This window comes from Spodoptera frugiperda, chromosome 25, assembly GCF_023101765.2.
Source record: "Spodoptera frugiperda isolate SF20-4 chromosome 25, AGI-APGP_CSIRO_Sfru_2.0, whole genome shotgun sequence".
Lineage (NCBI taxonomy): Eukaryota > Metazoa > Arthropoda > Insecta > Lepidoptera > Noctuidae > Spodoptera > Spodoptera frugiperda.
In genome coordinates, this window is record NC_064236.1 from 19,976,688 (window position 1) to 19,998,348 (window position 21,661).

The 21,661-nt window shown below is 37.4% G+C and overlaps 2 protein-coding genes across 6 annotated transcripts in view; one reads left to right on the forward strand and one right to left on the reverse strand.

The window, feature by feature from the left end:
* Positions 1 to 21,661, forward strand: part of LOC118268421 (dipeptidase 1) — a 161,924-nt gene that overhangs the window by 90,638 nt on the left and 49,625 nt on the right. For all 4 annotated transcript variants that reach the window (XM_035582904.2, XM_035582928.2, XM_035582922.2 and 1 more), the window contains exons 3-4: positions 7,060 to 7,192; positions 10,043 to 10,199. In XM_035582904.2, coding sequence (XP_035438797.1) covers positions 7,060 to 7,192; positions 10,043 to 10,199 — 290 coding nt within the window. The remainder of the gene's footprint in view (positions 1 to 7,059; positions 7,193 to 10,042; positions 10,200 to 21,661) is intronic.
* LOC118268466 (uncharacterized) lies at positions 13,123 to 20,083 on the reverse strand. 2 transcript variants are annotated; one of them, XM_050704542.1, is made up of 3 exons: positions 19,663 to 20,083; positions 15,381 to 16,645; positions 14,015 to 14,390 (listed from the first exon to the last, which is right to left on the reverse strand). In XM_050704542.1, exons 1-2 carry the CDS (start codon positions 20,010 to 20,012, stop codon positions 15,889 to 15,891), a joined length of 1,107 nt encoding a protein of 368 aa, XP_050560499.1. In that variant the 5' UTR covers positions 20,013 to 20,083; the 3' UTR covers positions 14,015 to 14,390; positions 15,381 to 15,888. The 2 variants fall into 2 exon arrangements, with proteins under 2 accessions (XP_035438868.1, XP_050560499.1); XM_035582975.2 differs by lacking the exons at positions 14,015 to 14,390; positions 15,381 to 16,645 and adding an exon at positions 13,123 to 13,986.

The following is a 21,661-nucleotide window of genomic DNA, read 5'->3' on the forward strand; positions in this document are numbered from 1 at the left end:
ATAGATGTTACCCATAGACAAATGTTACAAAGCTAAACAATGAACATTTTTGAAGAATTCCCGGGATAAACTCAACGTTAATGAATTTTCTATTCTCGGTATGGAAAAATTATGCATTGATTAAAGTTCTAACCCGAAATAAAATTTAGCTTTGTTATTGGGTGTGCATTATGCTATTCCCAATAAAAAATTACATGATACGAGTAGTTATATTGCTGAAAATCTATATTGAAACATACTACTGTGAGTACCTATGCAATTATTATTGTCTGCTCAATTACCTACGTTCTGCTAATTAAGTGAAATTAAATATTAAACAAAGCCAATATCCATGACAATGCGACAGAAATATTAATATTTGTAAGAGTTCATTATTGTTTCATTAAAGGTTCATTATCCATTGATGTATGTTATTAAACACAATCCTATTACGGTACCTACAATAGTCATAAGAATTAATTTATTATAAGTGTGGGTGAGCCATGCTGCGGCACCTTTGGGCCGGCTCGACCGGAGTGATACAACGACCTTACAGAAAACTAACGTGAAACAACGCTTGCATTGTGTTACGTTATTTGAGCGAGATTACCGGAGGCCCAAATACCCCCCATTCCCCAACAACAACAAAAAGGTCGGCAATGCACTTGTAACGCCTCTAGTGTTTCGAGAGTCCATGGGATGCGGCGATTGCTTATAATCATGTGATGTCGTTTGCCGGCTTATACCATAAAAAATAAGCTACCAAAAATAAATTTATCAATCAAAAGTTGACTGACATAATAAAAATATCACAGACTTTCATTAAAACAATTTCACAACAAAGCCTTTTTAATAAAGCAATTAATCGGAATATTTATCGGGATCTGGAATTAATTTAATTTGGTATAAGCATTGCATAATGAAGTAGCAAGGCAACAGAGTTGTAGTTCGTCACCGCTCAGTGCGCGCCACTCCGGTCGTAGCTCAAAAGCGCTATTAACACCGTCACAATAAATCGTTAACGATGGACCGCCTCTCACACCGCACTGTAACTTGAAAGTAGAAATGGTATTATACCCTCGTTTGATTGCAGTAGGTACAAATATCTCTTTAAATCTCCGTATCAAGTGTTTTGAAATATAGAGAAATTAGGGCTTAATAGTACATTTCAAGAAATAGGACTTGAAAATAATGTAAAAAGAACACTAATGTATAAAAATGTGTAAACTCCCTAGGTTATTGAGATGAAAGAAAGTAATTCTCCACATTAAATAAATCCGTTTGAAGTAAAAGTATGTTCTGAGAAAGTTGCGAGGGCGTGCGTTGAAGTGCGCGAGAAGTTATCCGACTGTCGAATAAGCTTAGGTGGGACTGTTTGTGCATATCGAATGTGATGTCTGCCGAATTCCGAACCATATTCGATTTGTGCGAAGTTTTTTCAGTCTGTTTGTGGCTGTGTTTAACATACATTTGAATCTGCTTTTCAAAAATAAACTTTTGCTTTCACAGGCAGATTTGTGGATTTTCGTTCGCAAATTTATTGGAAATTTTGATGGTATTGTATTAAATTAATGGCTGCGGCTTAGTAAACGTACGATTTTGTATGAAATCAATCGTTTGTATAAACCATTGCCAAACGGGATCAAATTAAGTAAAAATTGTCGGGTTTATCGACCAGATAACTTTAGTAGCATTTAGTTAAATTGTTATGTCTTTTTAAACTAAAGATAAACGAAACATTTTTCTAATTAACTTTACGTGCTAGAAAAAAATGCCAGCTGATAACATTTTGTTCGTTATAATAAATCGTGGTTACATCCGCATAGTTACTGGGTCCAATATTTTCTTGGAAACTACATTGAAACTTGTTCCGCGGTTGAGCTATCGAAGCTACTGAGAAGATTGGAAATATTTTATGCGATGTGTACCTAGGTTGTAATGTTCAAGTTATTTTGTAGTAGATTGTAGTCGAGAGAGTCTGGGACAGTTTCATAAATACTTAATATTGAAAGTTGCGAGATTTTTGGAACACTTGTTTACTTCTTTCTTAAGTACAACATCTACTTGTACTTATCAAAAAGTAAATTCAGAGAAATAATCTACCCATATTGTCGTACAAAATAAATTTACCCGTACTACGTACAAAAGTACAAATGTGAGATGGTGTGAGAGTCAGCCGTCGTCGGTTTTAATGTATTACTCAAGAAATTGAACAAAAGTGTCGCACTTTGTGTTAGTATACCGGCGGGCGGGCGGTAGACGCGGCGCGTTTATTTTGCGGTCGCGGCTTATAACGCCGGAGCCCCGTGATTAAAATGGGCCAACGCGTTTTTATCCATTACAATCTTTCTAATGATAAGTGACGTGTTTTGACAAGTCAGCATTAATATCACAATAGGCATCCTCACGACTACATCACTTGGCAAAATTGCTAAGTATCACAAGTTATCTAGACACACGGCAGTGTGTCCGCCAAGTTCGAGCAAAAAAACCGACACACCGGCCGTGGGTTATATTACACGAACCATTTCGGGCCAAGTTCGACCCACCTATAACTCAAAATCTATTTTATCTACTTATATGAAATTTCTAGTATCTGTCGAGATCTACTTACTTATCTAAAATACAAAATTTCATTAATGTACCTATTGTAGGTCTTGAGATATTGACGTCAGAAAATCGCTATTTTTACTATACACTCACTGACTGACTCACTCACTCACTCATCAAAAACCTAGACCACTTCCAATGGTCGTATTGACTTGAAATTTGGCATGGAGGTAGGTCTTTAGGTCAAAGTAAAGGAAAAAATCTGAAAATGGCCAAGTGTGAGTCGGTTTTAAAAATAATGAAGGTGTAAATTCATACCCCTAAGGAACTAAAACAAAAAAATAATCTATATCTTCCAATGGTCGTACCGACCTAAAATTCATTACGAAGGTTTGTATTTAGTCAAAGTAAAGTAAAATAAGAAAAAAAGAAAATAAACCTTACAAAAATAAATGAAATCCCACCCAAAACATAAATGTGAAAGGCTGCCAAGTTCGATAATATTGGAATGCTTCGCGTATAAAAGAAGTGAGATCTAAATAAGTACCAAGTTCCATACACAGACCTCAGTTAAAAATGATATAACTTGGCAAGTTTTAATAGAAAATTATATACTTGACTCATTGCGTTTAGTAGGTTTATAACAAAGTGTGTGAAAACTTGCCAACTTGTTATATCATTTTTAACTGAGGTCTGTGTATGGAACTTGGTACTTATTTAGATCTCACTTCTTTTATAGGCGAAGCATTCCAATATTATCGAACTTGGCAGCCTTTCACATTTATGTTTTGGGTGGGATAATCCTTACTTACGTGTATTAGTTTCTACTTATATATTATTCTGTAGCGTGTCTAGTTATTAAAGGCACAACACTCCCGCGCCGGTAAAATTGAGTAGTATTATTTTGAGTTTTGCGAATATACAACTTGTAACGAACCAAGTTTGCCTACGCAACTGGGTGTAAACTGAGTTACACATTTTTTGTGTTTTTGCAAAATGAAAATCCGTTTGCAACGTAGAAAAGCAAGCATTTAAAAAAATATGCTGTTATTTTTCTGAGTGTGGAGACTACTATAAGACATTGTATAGTGTTTCTTGAAATAAACCGTTTAATTTTGAGTCCGTTTGTTTTTCTTAGTACAGCAATTACTTTAAATACTTAATGAGACTCTTTAATTACTCATTGGGTGGCTTCGGTGCAGATTCATTCCCTGGGATTGCTGCCAAGAGCCCGCTAAAGTAAATTTGTTTCTTACAACCATGACAATTAAGTCTGTTGAAAACTGAAACCTTTTAGTAGAAGAGTCGGATTGAAAGTCAAGTATTTTAACGACAATGGAATGTTGATTACCTGCTCAGTGTGGAGGTAACAAGCACAACAGTAACAGATAATCATAACGTATGATGTTGCTAAAATGTCACTTGTACGTACACCGGCATGAAATAAGTCACATGCCACATGCGTCGGCAACATTTTTCATAATTATTTTATAACCGTAAAAATAAAATGTTCCCAGCGCGACGCAGGAATGTCTCCTGTACAAAGCCTCACAGTCGTAAATTTCTTGGCGCCTGAAATACGTAAAGCCCATTAAAAAATTAAAGTGAAAAGGGTCTCAGCTGTACTAGATCATTCTGTAATCCAGAGAGAGACACCAATTTCGTGCAAAAAGATAATCTTCAGAAGCATTTTAATTACTTTTAAAGCTCCCTTGTTAGACCTGTATTATGTATTCTGCACAAGACCGGGATTACCTGGCACCGTCGTAATATATGCTCGATCTTTTGCGCTCACGTGTAAAATTATATTTTCTGTCTCATTCCCTCTGACCTGTTTCTGACATGTAGAGGTAAGCTGGCGACCTGTGGAGTGTTTTGATGTTGTTTCCTGCTAAATCGCGTTAGTTATTCAGGAATGGTGATTAAGGGGTGACATTCTTGGCCTTGGGGGATTAAGGTGCGAAGGACGCCACAGTAATGGTGACGCCGCCGTGTTGTGTGTGTAAGATTTATTGCTGCTATCCAACCGCATCTGGTTAAATTGGAAGCGCAAATGTTCTCATCAGTAGTCTATGTTCTTATATACAAATAGGAAGGTTGCGGTTTCTCTCGATGTTGATGAAAACAATAATAGAACTAAATTATATTAACGTACGTACTTTTAAATTCAATATTTTTTTCTAAATCAAGCTATAGGTTTGGAAAAAGTTCGCTCAAACTATTATAAAATCGAAACATTAAGATAAGTTTATCAGTTACCCATGGCCGCGTTAGTATCGCTAGTAAAAGTGGAACTAAACAAAATGTGCCTATTACTGCAGGAGGCAATCTCCATTCTCTCCAGTTTTATCGCTCGCTAGATGATATTGGACGAGTACATTGTACTGTACAGCGACATTGTAAAGTCTGCGCTCAGATTACGCGGTGCTTACTTCGTCGGCTTAAAATTTTAATGAGAGATAATCCCGCCATGACTGAGTGATAAAAATATAAAAAACTTTTTTAATATCTGAGAGACTGTTTGGATTACATGATTGGTGCTGTGCTGAGCGATCAGTTACCTACTCAGAAGGATCTTATTTTTTTCAAATCCATCGCTAATGTATATGGAGTATTTGGGTACGGTAGTATTTAGTATTCTCATGAAACTTTCTGCCTCACACAAAAAAACTGTGAAATGAGCTGTCGACAGTATTTCCGAACCGATTCGACCTTCAGAGCTTCAAAAAGCGTACTCCTTTTTAAAAGGCCGGCAACGCATTTACGACTCCTCTAATGTTGCGGATGGTCATGGGCGGTGCGGATCGCTTACCATCAAGTGACTTGTTTGCCACCTACTCCATAAAAAAAATATTATTGAAATTGTACAAAGATCTCTGGATTGTTAATAACATAACCGGAGTGGATGTACTCATACTGCCTTAGTCTCAAGTAGATTTTGCCCAAATTCAGGCAAGATGGTACGTTACATATGTAAATTCTGAGCAATAGTACTGAGATTGTGTTCTGTGTATGGTTGTCCTTTTCCGCGATACACGGGACTAGATGTGTTGGCTTTTTCATGCTAATCAATTATTTGAAGGTACCGACAATTTGATTCACAACACACACAGATTCACAATAAATAATAATTAATCAAATCAATGTAGATTTGATTATATTTTCACAATACATTATAATGAGAGATTTTTACGAAAATATACTTAATATTACGCCTTATATTCCAAAGGCGTAATATAAAACATTACACTAACTTTACTTCTGATAAATTATGATCATATTATGTAATCTGTCACCGGTACTATTATTGATATTCAATAATACTTTGCTCAACTGTCACAACCTACAAGAGGGATAGAGAGAGAGTTCTTATCATTATAACTTCAGCCCTGGCTAAGCTATTAAACTTGTACTTAACTGCATAATGAGCACACACACAGACGTGCAATACATAGGACGCAGTTATCTACTCCACACAGCTCTCATAGTTTGGGGTTCGCGTCGTCAATCACCGACTGAACCCGTTCCAGGCTGCCGTGTGTATATATAATCTATGGCACGAACCATAAACAGTATTCTCGTGGTGGGGGTATTTAGTTTACTTCAACTTTCAATACGAATTCTCTTTTCATATTCTTACGTCAATTTACTTCTTAAATATAGTAGTAGTAGTTAGTTATGATTAAAACACATGATTTTTTTATATTGTAAGATGACAAACGAGCTGACGGATCAACTGATGGTAATCAAACGCCACGTGCGCCGGAACACTTTTAGGGGTTAGATATTTTAAGGGTTGTTGGTGAATCGGGGATTGGAAAGGAGAAAAAGGGTGATTGGCCTCCCACAACGAAACACAGCGACTTTCACGTCAGTTTTTATAAGGCCGTGATATCCTCCGATCGAGCCGGCCCATTGTGCCGAAGCATGGCTCTCCTACACTTAAAACTAAGTACCATAAAGTAAATTATGCGCGTCGGTCATGAAATCGCACATTAGTCAAGAATAAGAGTCCGGATTTGACTTGAAACTAGTAGAACTTTTCTCAAAAAATTACCTGAGTAACCCGTTATTTGCAACTATCTTCATAGTAAACTTTAAACAATAACAAATTAATAAAGAAAATGGAAAATTGACTCCATCCTCCACGAACACTGGTCGTGCGTCGTGTCGGGGACTGTATCACACTAACATTACACTCGGTACAACATTGTGTCGCTTCAACTCTTCATGTAATATTCAATGCCACCTCCTTGTTTGTAAACTGACATCATTATTTTACGGCGACACATGATTACTTAGTACCTAATTTGTTATGGTATTAACATTTACTTTCATAATATACTTGTATAGTACACCTGACTTTAATTTTCGTCTTTAGGTTTTTATCGCTGTGTCTTAATTGAAGCGATTTATCGACAGAGTGCAGAAATCAATAAAAATATTTTTGTCTTTTCTCCTTATAAACTTAAGGTCTTTAGAAGATTTAGCATCTGAGACACACAACATTGAACCACATTTCTTTTACAGAAAGGATGATAAACCCGTGTACCGTGGCCGGCCTCCTGCTGGCGATCATCGCAGTCGTGGCTGCTGCCTCCTATGACCGGGAGCGGCTGGAGATCGCGAAGCAGATCCTGGAAGAAGTACCTCTCACTGATGGGTGAGTATCACCACAACTTCTGACTTCTGTAGTAGTACTGAAGTTTTAGTCAAGTTAGCAAAGTAGACGTGCCACTAATATTTCCATCAATAGATACCTATTAATATTGGGAACCAGACCAATCACAATAATGTCCCAAAAATGAAAATTACAGCAAACAGCTGAGAACGTTCACGCCATAGATCAAAGCATAATCTGTACCAATAGCAACTATTCGATAACAAGTTTCATCGCTTTTAAACATTAGAGGTGTCGTGAAGTTTAATATTAATGTTTTAAATTAAAAACTTTTACTATTGTGGCATCGTGACTACACAGACACCTAAATGTAGCTACGTAGGCTCCTAAAATTAAATGTCCTCGATAGTCATCCAACGACTTTGTAAAGTGCTGACCTAAAGTCACCGAAGGTCAAAGAAAATAGGTTACATGGATAGTTTCTTCAAGTTTCGTTTACGATTTTTTCCAAGAATCCATCATTCGCGCCTCATTAGGTAGGTCGTTACACAATTTGCCAAGTAGTCCCAGTTCTCTATGATTTCCACTGAAGCAGCTAAACAACCTAAATCGTAAAATATTTTAGTATTAGCCAAAAAACTTGGTTTCCAATATTTCAATACTGTGACAAGCCACTAAATATGTGGTAAATAACCAATTTGAAGTTGTAATGATACCGACCTGAATTTGTACAATTTATGAAGCGTAATTAGATAGCTTTTATTCGGTAATGCGTTTAAGATGCTACTAGTGACCGCGTACAAATCCACTAGTGACCAATCATTATCAGATAGTCAGTAAACTTAGTGCAACTGTAACACGTATACAAATAAGTAGCAGCTAATTCTACAAATTAATATTTCATTTTCAAAATTAAACTAGTAAATCAAATCAAAGTTGTAAATGGCGACCACGAAACGCTCCCACTACTGATGTGACACCACAGTTTATGAAGTAAAACTAATACATTAAAGGCAGGTCTCGGCGTTCACACGTGGAGTACAGCCACAAACCGCATTAGGAATAATTACGTAAAAGCTTGACTTAGTTCCAACGGGAGTTGTCGGGGCGTGTGAGGGATTCTGGCGGTTTTACTTACAACGTGGTGAAAGAATGATTAAATGCCCTGCCTTGTGCAATGTGCACACTGTGCTGCCTCGTATAGGAGGTGTTTATTCTCCAGCGATACATAACAACTGGCTGTGAATACTTAATAGGGAGAGTGTTAAGAAGTCGGGATTAATGGCTTCGTAAAAGTTCTGAAAGGCACTCATTCAAAAAGGTTTTTCGACTTATAATATCAGTATTTAGAGCGCAAATCAAATGCTAGAAAAGATTCATATCAAGCACTCAATTTTACTAATTGGAAGTTCATAAGCTATATTTTGACACAAACCAGCTCGTTGCTATCAAAAACACCCACAGAAAAATATGCCATGAAAATAATGTATCAACTGTGATCCAGAGCGGCCCGTCATCTGAGCTCCTAGTTAAGTGAACCACTGTGCTATTTGGGACTAAAGTAACAACCAGAAAAATAACTATTTAAGCTGGCGTCTCACTGAGAGCGGGATAAGAGCAAAGTTGACACGCACTTCTAGATAACTCGCCGAGGGCATCGGTCGCCAAAATAAAATGTACTCTATAGTGAATTGTATTAGTACTGTAGTTGTTTAAGTAGTTTTTTGGAGGTCGGCATTTATATTCTAATACAAAATACATACAGTAGAAGCTCTTTATTCGCGGTGTATGCGTTCCGTAAATATGCCGCGAATACAGAAACGGTGAATATGGAATGGTAATTTGTATGGGGTTATAGGGGACACGTTCCTAGGTGACGAAAGCAAGAAGCATTAATAGTAGATAAAAAAAATGTTTAATTGAACTTTCTGATCATACAGATTGCCTGATTGATGATAATATTATTATCATCAGGTTTAGGTCACACTAGGTTTAGGCAGAAGTCAAAATCTAGACGTAGTTGTAATAAGGTCTATTTTAATTTTTTATCCTTCTTCTGACGCGTTGACAAAGGATAGCGAATGTATTTTTTTAGGTTACGCATCGATATTTCGATTCGATCCGCGAATAAAGAAATTTTAGACCGCGAATATAGGAATTGGATCGCATTTTTTCAATCCGCGAATAGTGAAAACGCGAATGAAGGAAGCGCGAATAAGGAGCCTCTACTGTACTCCTATCATCATTTCAGTGACAAAACGTCCATTGTTGAACATAGGCTTCCCCTACAATAGATATACGATATTCCAAATAGGTGCTAAAACTCCTAAATTGTTCAAGTTCACTCTCACTATCTCTTCTAGTCTTCCAAAACGCATTCTGCGTTACCAATGCCTTACCTCCAGTCGCAACGTCTGTTTGTCTGCTTGCCAAATTCCAGATATAGCTTTTAAAACTTTTCTAGAACAAAAACTGTTCTACTTAAAATTGTGGAATGAAAATGTTTGTGGTCAACATTCATAAATTGTTATTGTTTTTGTTTATCCCTTTGTGTATACTCGCAGTAGCGAGAATTCTGAGAATTTAAAAGAATGTTTGATAGGATGCCAGCGGCACAAGCCACGTTATGATCCGAATTGGTTAAAAAATAGGTAAAATAGGTTTTTTACTTGACGTAAACGTAAATAATCAGTTTTAAACACGACTGTGATATTATGGGTTAGTAATTTAGGGAAGAGAGAGTGAAGTTCGCTAAGAAAAATCTTCCGACCAGGCGTGGTGATCGTGTCGTCGTGGCTAGTCGGCTTTCTGTCCACCAGTTTTTCGACTTCTGTCATCTGTCACTTGGCATGTATTGTGCCGCCACACTACAATAATAATCTTTGTCCTCAGCCACAACGACTTACCATGGAACATCAGGAAGTTTTTGCGCAACCAGATCAATGAGTTCGAGCTGAACACCGACCTCACGGTGGTGGAACCCTGGTCCATCTCCAAGTACTCACACACTGACCTGCCCAGGCTGAAGACTGGAATGGTGGGAGCGCAGGTAAGACGTCGACTTCTGTAAATGTCTTAATCCAGTTAATATAAGAAAAGTTTGGATACTGGATAGAATAGTTCAGGAACAAGATTATATCGTTCGTACTTTATTTTAAAATAAACAGTCAATGCAAAACAAAAGTCATAAGTGGTGATCCTCAACTGAGCCTAAAACTTATGGACAATTATACCTCTGTATAATGAACGATGGTCACGACTTTAGGAACTAAATCAGTATCATTGTTTATGGTTATTAGCGGTAGCCAGGGCCCTCTCCAATCGTCTCAACGACCCCATAAATGGCGATAGTGGCCCACTAGACCATCATACACCATAACCGTTTATGAATTATTTAATAGATCCCCTTAACTGCGACATTAATATTACTACCTACGAGCTAAAGTTAAGCAGCTTTTGTGGTGATGATACTTGACTTGATAAGTTAATTATTGGCTGCACTTCAGTCTAGGCATAGAAGAGATACCAGCAAATCAATGTAACCCAAACTAATACAGCTAATTTCAACTTTAACCCTTAGTGTGTAAAGTTGAAAGTCTAATGACACGTTTTGCAATTTTGGATAACTTCATGTGCTGGTGTCGCAATCTATGAAGATTAACTATTCTAATTTTATGGCTGCGAGGCAAACGAGAAATTATGGTTCTGTATAACAACAGCCAATATCGAGGACACTTAAACCAATTCCAAATCTCAATTTTACTTGGGACATTATCTTTCAGTACGGGTCTAATTCGTGGGTAAAATTTTAGATTTCCATTACTTTTCAAGGGCCGTGACCTTGAAGCAGAACGGTCGGCAATGTTCGAGAACTTTCTTGGATAATAACTAGTTGTAATAGTTTGATCGGGAAACTAATTGCTGCTTCAGATAGTTTGGTGTTACGTATCGAGTGGTTTAGCTCTTGTGCGAATATTTCCTCGAAATATCCAAGATATTCACTCGGCAGACTACGCGTAATGTTACTCTCATAGTTTGTCTAATAGTTTGTTCGATCTTTAATAGTCACGATAATATACGTAGTTTTGGGTATAATAATAGTTTGGGAAATCTATCAAGGTATAGAATTAATATTGCTATGTTTATCATCAAGTTTTTAATGTGTTTTTCTGTCAATGAGATGTCTCAATTTCTCAATAGGGTATTGAACACGGGACCTTCCAATGAAAAGTTGTGACTGCTCACAGGAACGGCGATATCCGGCTATATCTATACCCAAAATACCCTTTAAAATTCAACGGGCATAATAAATTGTATCCAATAACTCTTTGGTACGCAACAAAAATATTTATTGCTGGCATAAATTCAAATTAGACCCCAGTTTGCGACTGTGGGTGCAAAAACACGGATCGGAGTTAAGGAGGGGATTTTGCCCTCCTGTGTAACCTCCTAATGTATGGCATGCGTTTGTTTCGATTGCAGGTGCAAACTAAATGTAATTCGTGTTACATTAAGAATTTGTAACCAGTCCAATTCTACCAGATTAAAAAGAAACGCCAGTTTTGTTTTGTCTTGTCTTATCTAAAATTTTTAAAATATTTCCTTCTAACATTTGTAACCGTCCGTCGTATCATAGGATCATTCCCTGACGGACTAAATGTACTAAGTAAGCTACATATGTTCTACCAACACCCTAAAACACTGCAGTAAAGAAGAGAAAAAAAAACAAGGAGGAAACTTCATAAGAATACATCCTCTCACAACATTAAGTACAAAGCCCTCGAACAATTTGTAATGGGGTCAGCGACATGATAGTAATATACCGGTGAAAAATTGTGGGTCATTTAACCCGGCCTCTGGCTGGCGATAAAACGGAACTATTTGTAAAACTCGTAAAGTTTTCCTCGAGAGTTCTTATCATGAAGGCAACGGAAGGTCCCACACTTTCGCAAATGTTTATACAATTCTTTTCTAAGTACCTTCCCTGAGGAATTTGACCTAAACCTAAGTGTAGTTACATAGTAGCAGTGTTACTGCCATAGAACCAGTCTATATAAATATTGGAAACAATTTCGTACTCCACATATAATTTCGAAATCGAAAAAACCCAATAATAAGTTCGCGACACACACTTGCGACCCATCCAAGTCCTAAAGCTAGATATTACTTCATATATAGAACTTTGCTTACCATTGTTGGTTTGTATTTGTAAGCAATATACGTATAAGATTTTATTTACTTTCCAACTTTGTAATATTTGATCCCTTCCCTATGGCATAAAATTACTTTGAATGTACTATACTCCCAATTTCTATGTTTAGGTAGACTAGCAACTTTACTTAAAAACTAACTTAAATTATTATTTTATAATTTTCAATGATTGGGTGGAAATACTTCAGACATTAATACTATATTCCTATCCAAAGGAAACCTAGTTGTTACTTAGTTAGAATATCTAACTCTCTTTATTAAAATAGGTTCTCATACGTAAACCATATGCACACACACTCACCTCTCTCCTTCGTCCGAACCGTTTACGAATTTATAAAAAAGAACCCTTTGCAACTCTTATTCAATTACGTTGAGCCTACATAGGAAATCTTATTGCGTTTAAAACCTTATTTCTCGGGAGACAAAGACGATTTTCCTATTGTATTTCGTTCCAGCAGGATATGATTTGTTTTCTATCCATTGTTGGGTATTCCCTTAACAAAAATATTTTATGCGTATGGAAATCGTGGACTATCATAAGAATTTCTGTGAAAAAGTATGTGTATATCACGATTCACGTTTTCAGATAAATGTGGATCGTGTGAACCACACGTTTTTGCTTTGGAATCAATGAAAGTAAAAAAAGCCACGAAGTTAAGCAATGAGTTGCTCCTGGAGAATTTTCGGTAACAGTCACTAGTTGGAGCAATATTAAAAAAGAATAGGTCTGTACATATAATTAGACATAACAAATCACAGCACATGGCATAGCACATTTAATCACAAAAAAGAACTAAAACAAAATTGAAACTAACTGAAAACTTATTATTTTTTAAATAACGCATAACATCTTTCATGAAATAAACTTTGTTCTAACAATTCTTTCTCCTTGCTCTTCAAACTTTTCTTTGGCGATAAAAAGTTTAGGAGCATCAATAATTCCTGCAAAGACAGCACCTCCCAGCCAACCTAACGCGTATGCTTCCGTGGGCTCTTGTATAATGATTTGTCTCTCAGTGAGCAATTCGAGCTCTTGGCACAAACGTTTAATGAACCCTGGGAGGATCATCCCGCCGTGCACAACGATACCCTCATACAACTCAGGCTGTAGTTCTTTGTCACATTTTGCAATCGCCGTTACTATAGCCTGCTGCACGGAGAGGCAGTCCACCGCTTTCTCGCCCAGCACCAGCTCTGGCTGGAAGTACATCTCGCCCGCCCAGAAGGCTTCATTGCCCACGTTGATGTGCGTTTCATACCCGGGTATATACAGTTTTCTGCGGTAGCTCTTTTTACAATTAGGCACAGCACTATCCATGGTGATGTACGCCTCTCTCCACACGTTATCCAACAGTTGTTCAGTAATATTGGCTCGTCTAAAACCGCGTTTCTGAATGTTCTCTGACATCATATTCTTTATCTCGGTCCCAGCAATATTGGTTACCATGTTAGCGTATGTCAGAGATCCTCCTTCGTATATCGGGTGAATTTCAGTACAATCTTCGCCCAAGTCCACTGAGACACCGGTGGTGAACCCCGAACCAAAGAGGGCCAACAAACTTTGAGGTCTTATACACAGACTCATCGTGTTTAGACTTTCGAAGAAAATCTCGCAGCATTTTACTCTGGAATTAAAAGAAATGACAATAACAAAAAAAAAAAACAGGCATTTTATTATTCAAGCCTACAGTCTTAACTTATATCATAAATCGAACACCAAAACTCTACACGATAGATTTGAAATTTTACTTTTCTATTAAATCTTTACACTTTACAAAAATTAAGTTAACAAAATAAAAGAAAGAATTTCAAACATATGTGTTTATTTACGCAACTACATGTGGCTGCAATAGGTGGTAATGCATATTGTTCACAAGTAACAAAGCTATTATAACTTAAATACAAGTAGGCACGTGCTGTCCTTGAAAAGCAAAGCGTATAGGAAATGCTGTAGCACATAAGACAAGTCCTAAGTTATTAGTTAGAAAATGTAATGTACAAAAGTCGTTCAAACATTCTGCTCAAAAACCTTTAGGGAACAGAGAGTAAAGTTCCCTAAGAAAAGGAGGATCCTCCGACCAGGCGAGGTGATCAGCCTGGCGGGCTTTCTGCCCAACTGTTGTTCGTTGGGATTTTCTATCTGTGTTAATTCGCATGCAAACTTAAGATGTGCGATGCAGGATATTTGTGACGTCATCCATTGATTTGCTCGTCGATAGTCTATGTGCGACATCTGTCATCTGTCAACTGTCACTTGTCAGTGTCGCCACATCACTCCCCCCCAAGACCGGAGGTCGATCCTGTTGAGACGGCTGTCGATGCTTGTGATGAGCGGTGCCAGAGCCAGTGTAGAATGTCCCTAGTTCCAGTGAGTCGGAACTGTGCCGCTGAATGCCCAGTGAGTCGGGTGAGCGGTGCAGGGTGATACTCCAGTGAGTCGGAGTAGTGAAGCTCGCAGTGTCCCACGGTGAGTCGGGGAATAGATGCTGCGAGGTTAGGTGCGTAGTGGCTGGCGTCTGCGTTGACGGGAGGAAGACGTCCTCAGACCGTGTGCAGAGAGTGCTGTGCCTAGACGCTGATGAGGCCGTAGGGAAGAACCAGGCTGCATATCTTCGATGTAGCGTGTGGTGGTCCCTGATGAGGCCGAGGATGCTGGTTGGCTGCGACTTGATTACCGCTCAGCGGAGAAGTGATGGGTGAGGGAGATGGCGATAAGGATGACGGTGCTGATCTGCTCCGTGAAGGTTGGTTTCAATCACGTCGGGGTCACCACTTTAGGGAACAGCGAGTAAAGTTCCCTAAGAAAAGGAGGATCCTCCGACCAGGCGAGGTGATCAGCCTGGCGGGCTTTCTGCCCAACTGTTGTTCGTTGGGATTTTCTATCCGTGTTAATTCGCATGTAAACTTCATATGTGTGATGCAGGATATTTGTGACGTCATCCATTTATTTGCTCGTCGATAGTCTATGTGCGACTTCTGTCATCTGTCATCTGTCACTTGTCAGAGTGTCGCCACAAACCTTAATTATAAATAAAAGACATAAAAAATAAACATGTGAAAAGAATTAAAAAAAACGCAAAAATATACAAAATAAAAAATTACAAACTTTCTAAGTAAGTAAGTAAAAAAATACTATATATCAAAATTCATAAGAATACAAAAGTAAAAAAAAAAATAACAATAAAAATATGTTGTAAACAGTCATTTTTTCGTTGATTTTAGGCAATCATTAAAAACATCAAAATATAATCAAATATATATTTAATTTTTTTGGGATCCCTCCTTAGTACCCATATGTTATAGTGACTATATCAATTGATTGATTTATAAATCAAAATGTTAAAAAACAGTTACTTTATGCTAAGAAAAATAATGACAAAATAAATGTGCTAGCAATATAAAATCAAAGAGTCCAATAAAAACAAATTATAAAAACAAATGATTGATGCTCAGAACTGGGAGTCCTTTAACATACTTCAAATGATTTCCTAAGGCAAACATCTGTACAAGCAATGACTAGACCTAGTTCAGAACCTATTCCTTACAATCCTCTCTCCATGTTCTTCGAACTGTTTCTGAGTGACCCATACTCTTTGCGATTCCCTTGATCCTGCAAACACTGCACCCCCCATCCAAGCCACTCCATATGCCTCAGAACTTTCTATAATGTTCACAGGCCTATTCAGTAATAATTTAAGTTCCAGAGACAACCGCTTGCAAAGACCTGGTACGGTCATACCCCCATGTACAACGATAGCGTCAAAAAGCTCAGGTTGTAGATCAGAATCACATTTCAGGCTCGAAGTCAAAATGGCGTCTGGTAAAGACAGACAGTTCACCTTCTTGTTTAACACCAACTCTGGTTGGAAGTATAACTCTCCAGCCATGAACACCTCTTCGCTGACGTCCACTTCTTCGCCGCTCGGCAGCTTGTACGTCTTCATGTACTGCTGTCTCGTCACAGCGCAGTTTTTGGTCACATACACATATTTGGTCCTCAACTCCTCAACCACTTTGTCAATGTCCGCGGCGAGGTTTAAATCTTTTTGCAGAAGGCTCTCCTTTATATATTCACTCAGATGATGAGCTGACATGTTGGTTTCCATATTGGCGTACTCGATGGAACCTCCTTCATATACTGGATTAATTCCCGTGATGTCGTGGCCCAAGTCTACCGACATGCCTGTAGCGCATCCTGAGCCGAATAGTGACAACACGCTCTGTGGCTTCACGCACAAACCCGGGGAATTTAGAGACTCGAAGAAAATCTCGCAGCATTTAACTCTGGAAGAAAAACAATCTTGGTTGAAATATTTAAAATAAATCTATGTTTTCACTTCTAAATAACTGTATACGCAATCAGCGCCTGCTCTCCTTCCAACTACTACGTACCAAAACAAAATAAAAGGAATCATAATAAAACAAATAAAGCATTTTCTTATTTACATTGCCTTTTCATCCGGTATAATAGTCACGTATTTTTTTTATTCAAAAGTGCTTAATATTATTTAAGTACATATTTAAAAAATAAATCTTGTATCCTTGCAGAAGGGCGAAGATAAAACGAATTAAAAAAGATTATGATGTACGGATTAAATTAAATAAATATTCGAAATAATTCTAACACGGTGTATTAGGGCATTGTGCTAACTGCACCAGAATTAAATATGTATGTAATCCACTGATATGCTCAACCAAAACCCGACTGACCAAAGTAAACACTATCCGATTTACCAGAAACAGGGATACTAAACATGCCCCATCCCCTGTCTACTCACAGACTGCATATCTTCCTTACAAACACGAACGTATCCAAGTCGGAGTTATTAAATATTTTCCCATTGTTAGACGGCTTTTCAGTACAAATCCTGACTTAATGGCATGAGAGCTTAACAACGATATATACTGAAGCTAACAATAGAATAAGCGATCAGAATTATAAAGAGATCGATCGACGGACAATGAACATCCTTTTTTTCTTGGTTTGAAGAGTCCCGTGTATAGAGGCGGCAGTGATTGTATCTTTTTGTGAACGTGTCTTGTTTCGCGTTTGTGGAGTGAAGGATACGTTGTGGGGAGAAAACAGTGAACAATAGAGGAGTCTATCAACATATTACCTACTCAGATTATGTTAAAAGTGTATAATTTTTCGAATCAGCAAGTTTTCACCATTAAACGAAAGAGCAAAAATGAAACTGTATATTGCCAAGTTGTATGACTGATTTTGTAACAGAACCCACGTGATGAATTTCCCTTTGCTCTCACTAAGATGCAAGTGGAGTGCCACCGATGACGTTCGATTTCCTGCCCCAGTATCCAGCGCAGCCCACGCGGCACTACGGACTGCATAATGAACCACTAATGATACAACCTGCATAAACGACATTCAGGAAATAGAAACTTTACAATCTTTGACATTGTAATGTAGTGAATAGCGTCGGCGCTCGCTTTTACTACTCGTGCTTTGATACGATTTATTCCATTTCTGTACTGAAAATGTAGAATATTATAGTTTTCTTTTAGAAATTCATACTTTGTTTGATTTAGCTTCATCTGTTTAGATGTGTTAAACGTATAACACTTGTAGTTTTTCAAGTCACGTCACAAATTCAATAAGATTTAGGTTCCAGTTCACATCGTCAAGGTGTCGCGTAATCTTAATGTCAGGTAAGTGCCGGTCCTAACCCTCAGCCGGTCTCTAGTCGACCTGACATACATATAAAGATTTCGGTTGACTTTATGTCCTCACGATACTATTCTTAAAAACAAAGACAGACAGTATACGGCGTAAACCTATTCTGAGAGAGACCAAAAAAGGAACTTCCCAAAATTAACCAATCGCATTTTATGTGTGCTCATTTTTATTCAAATATCCATGTTAATAATCTGGGTATTAAACTTTCAATTGCAACTTCGTCTTATTAGTTGATACAAACAAATCAAATACGAAATTTCTATACGACAAATATTTTTATGATGATGGTATATTGTACTAGATTATTAAATAAATGTACTGAAGTTATTTTAAGCAGACATTGCAGTAGGTATGGAAAGTATTCAATAGGAACGAATGGAGATGACATTGAAATGTCTTTTGTGCTGAATCGGTAATATTCTTCTTTTCAAAAACCGTACAATAGTGTCGTGGCTCTAGAACGTATGAATACAAATAAATCCATTCGGAACCCGACGCATTTCATATTCAGTATTCTTATGGCTACAAGTATGATCGTAAATGTGTATATGAAATTGAATTATGGGAATTTACCTCCAGTTACAAACTGGAGTGATGATATGCTCTTACAAAGGACTGGCAGTGGTTGGATGTGAAGAGATGAAGATCGATCGCATTGACAAACCTATGTCTAGCAGAGGATGAATAAAGACTGGAAGACGATGATAAAGAATTATTCCTAACTTAGACAAATTCAAAAATACATGTACTCTAGACAATCTTTTTGCAAAAAAAAATATTCATTATACCAATGGTTAACTGAAAAAATCATACGGAATCATTTATCAGTGGCCACTAGTTTATTACCGTCGTAAATATGGACGCGACCGCTAGTCTGTAATAGTGGTCGTATTGTAATTAACAGGAATATTATTTTTGTACCGACAACCAATATTCGGTGGCGACGGAAATCGACGCAATGTTGTTATTGTGGCCAATATTTGTTACACATATTTGTCACAAATATTCATGACCAATTGTTGGTTAACCTAATATTATTTGTTAAGTTTTTGCTAGTGTTAATCGTATGCAAACCTGTACGATCAAAATTCATAAACAGAAAACGATAGCCAGACGTCGATATTCGTCAAAAAGTCGACGTTTCATAAAATGTATTTCTTTTAGCGTGAAAACCAGTTTTTCTTCTTTTCTGTTCGGAAAACTGTGATGAATTTTTAAAACAGTAGGCTGCAAACGGCTGCCCCTAAAGTTTATTCAATATGAAAAATATATATACCTATACATAGTAATAACTGCGTTTATAAAATCGCACTACGGTTCCTAGTAAAATTCCGCGAAAATAGCAGCAGCCAAAACGACATTCGCCAAGTCTTGGCTTAAAACAATAAATTCGTTCCCGTCAATATATAATGTCAAGTGTGTCGAGGAATATATTCATACAATTGAGAAAAGTATCCAATGTTAGAATATTTGATCAATCTTGTCGCGCGACTCAGCGGGTCTCGGTATGTCGGGGAAAATAAAGAAGCTGTAGTAAACGTACTAATATTATGGGGAGTGACATTTTATCCAAGCATAAAGTGGAGTGAGAAGACTCTGTACTCACTTGTCTTTCATAGTGGTTGTTGGAGCACACGACAGCAGCACAGCTCGGTCTTCGGGAGCTGCCTTCAACTCTCTGTAAAACACATGGTGCCACACCCTCTCCATGTTATCCCAGTGGACAATCTTCCCCCTATACACAGGATAATTCAAGTCCAAGTCATCAATCCTTTGTACTGCCGCATCTCCTACGTACACCTCGTAAGGAGTCTTGCCATAGGTTCCTTGGAGGTACTTCGGCCTCCCCACTGTATTTCTAAAGATGCACACAGGGTGATTGTCGCAAGCAAACCCAGCCTTAAGATTAAAGCTTCCATTGTCAATAACAACAACAGGCTTCGAGAAGTTAGTCATATTGTTAGTTTAGGACCTACAATGTAGTGTATGTACCACTTGACGTTCTGAAAAACAAATACGGCCTTGTCATGTGGGAATAAAAACGGGTATTTGATATTTGACCTCGTTCCACTCCGCCGGCCAGGTACATCACATGTGACATATCAGTCTATGAAGTATGTATACCACATCTTATAGCAATGCCAGAAATATTTTTTTAATTTACATTCCACATTAGAATCTTCTCTCTCTGTTATCAGTACAAGCTCTCAAAATATGCAATATCAGAAGGGTAAACTCTTGGTATCATAAAATTTATAATCTTAGCTTAACCTTAACCCAAGTTTAAACAAAGTTTCGAAGTTAAGTTAATACCTTACTTGGAAGTTTGACAAGTGAGATAAAAACAGGGGTGGCTTTTACATCACGTGCTTAAGTTACATTGAGGTTATAAAGTCGCATTATTAAGTTTGGGACACACAGATAGGATTGATTATAAATTCCAGAACTTTTATAGTAAAACGTTCTTATGATAACAAGTTGAAGTAAATAAAAAGTTGTGCTGCTATATTTATGTGACCTAGTTTTATTTAATGCCAATTATTGAGTGGTAGTATGAAGAGATCACGAGGGCAGGCATGTTAAGATATTGCTACATAAATCACGCCGGCCGCCAGCCAGTATGCAACTACCCTTAAGCGACATGATTAATCACAGCGATTTATTATCGCTTCAAATAGCTATATATCGTATTCCACGGGCGGAATGGCGATTTTTTCTTATTTGATTATTTATTTTAGCGCAAATATATGTATTTATGATAATTGGCTATGGCTTCTCGCGATAGCGTGTTATTATTTAAAACTGAAAACGTTATTTATTTTACACTCTCACTCTCACTCATTTTACAATGCGGCATGTCGCATTCATCATCAATGACAGTTGCCTTATTCAAATACTAGTATTACAACCTTAAACTTAGCAAAACGAATAATATTTTCTTGTAAATTGGTTCAATGCATGTTGTTTACAAAATATTCAGATCAGCATGAATATCTGAGACCTTCGCTTGAAATTGTATTGTGGCTGTCTCGCCCCACACGACATTTGCTCTGTACTTGTCCACTTCTAAACTCCTAAGTGCTATGAGTAGACGCATTTTTAGCACAATGTACTCTGAACTTACCTTATATGAAACTAGTACAATGAGATTCCGTAATGTAAGTGAGAATGGAAATTCGGTCGTTTATTCAATGTTGTATCCTACTAGTTACCATTTGACCGCGTCGGTCCCGGCATGTTGCCTTGCGGGCACCGGATAATTGGATCATTCAGTCTGGATATCTTATCCGGTATTGGAAAAATGTGACGTAAAATCGTAAAATATAGCGAGTAGCAAAATTCATGGTGATAAAAGTAAAATAAAATAAAAGTAAGAATGTGTTATACAGCAAGTCCCTTCACCGATTTTTCTTTTTCAAACTATAGCCGGTAATGATTTCCTGTCCCTTCTCTGGTGTTTCTCAAAGATATGCTGTTAGACATATAGAGGAATGACACAGTTTGGTAACAGGTCTTAGTTCGTTAAACTGTTTTAAATTACTGACGTATAAATATACCGGATACAATTACAGTTTCTCTGTAGTTATTAAGAGTTTTCAAACCAT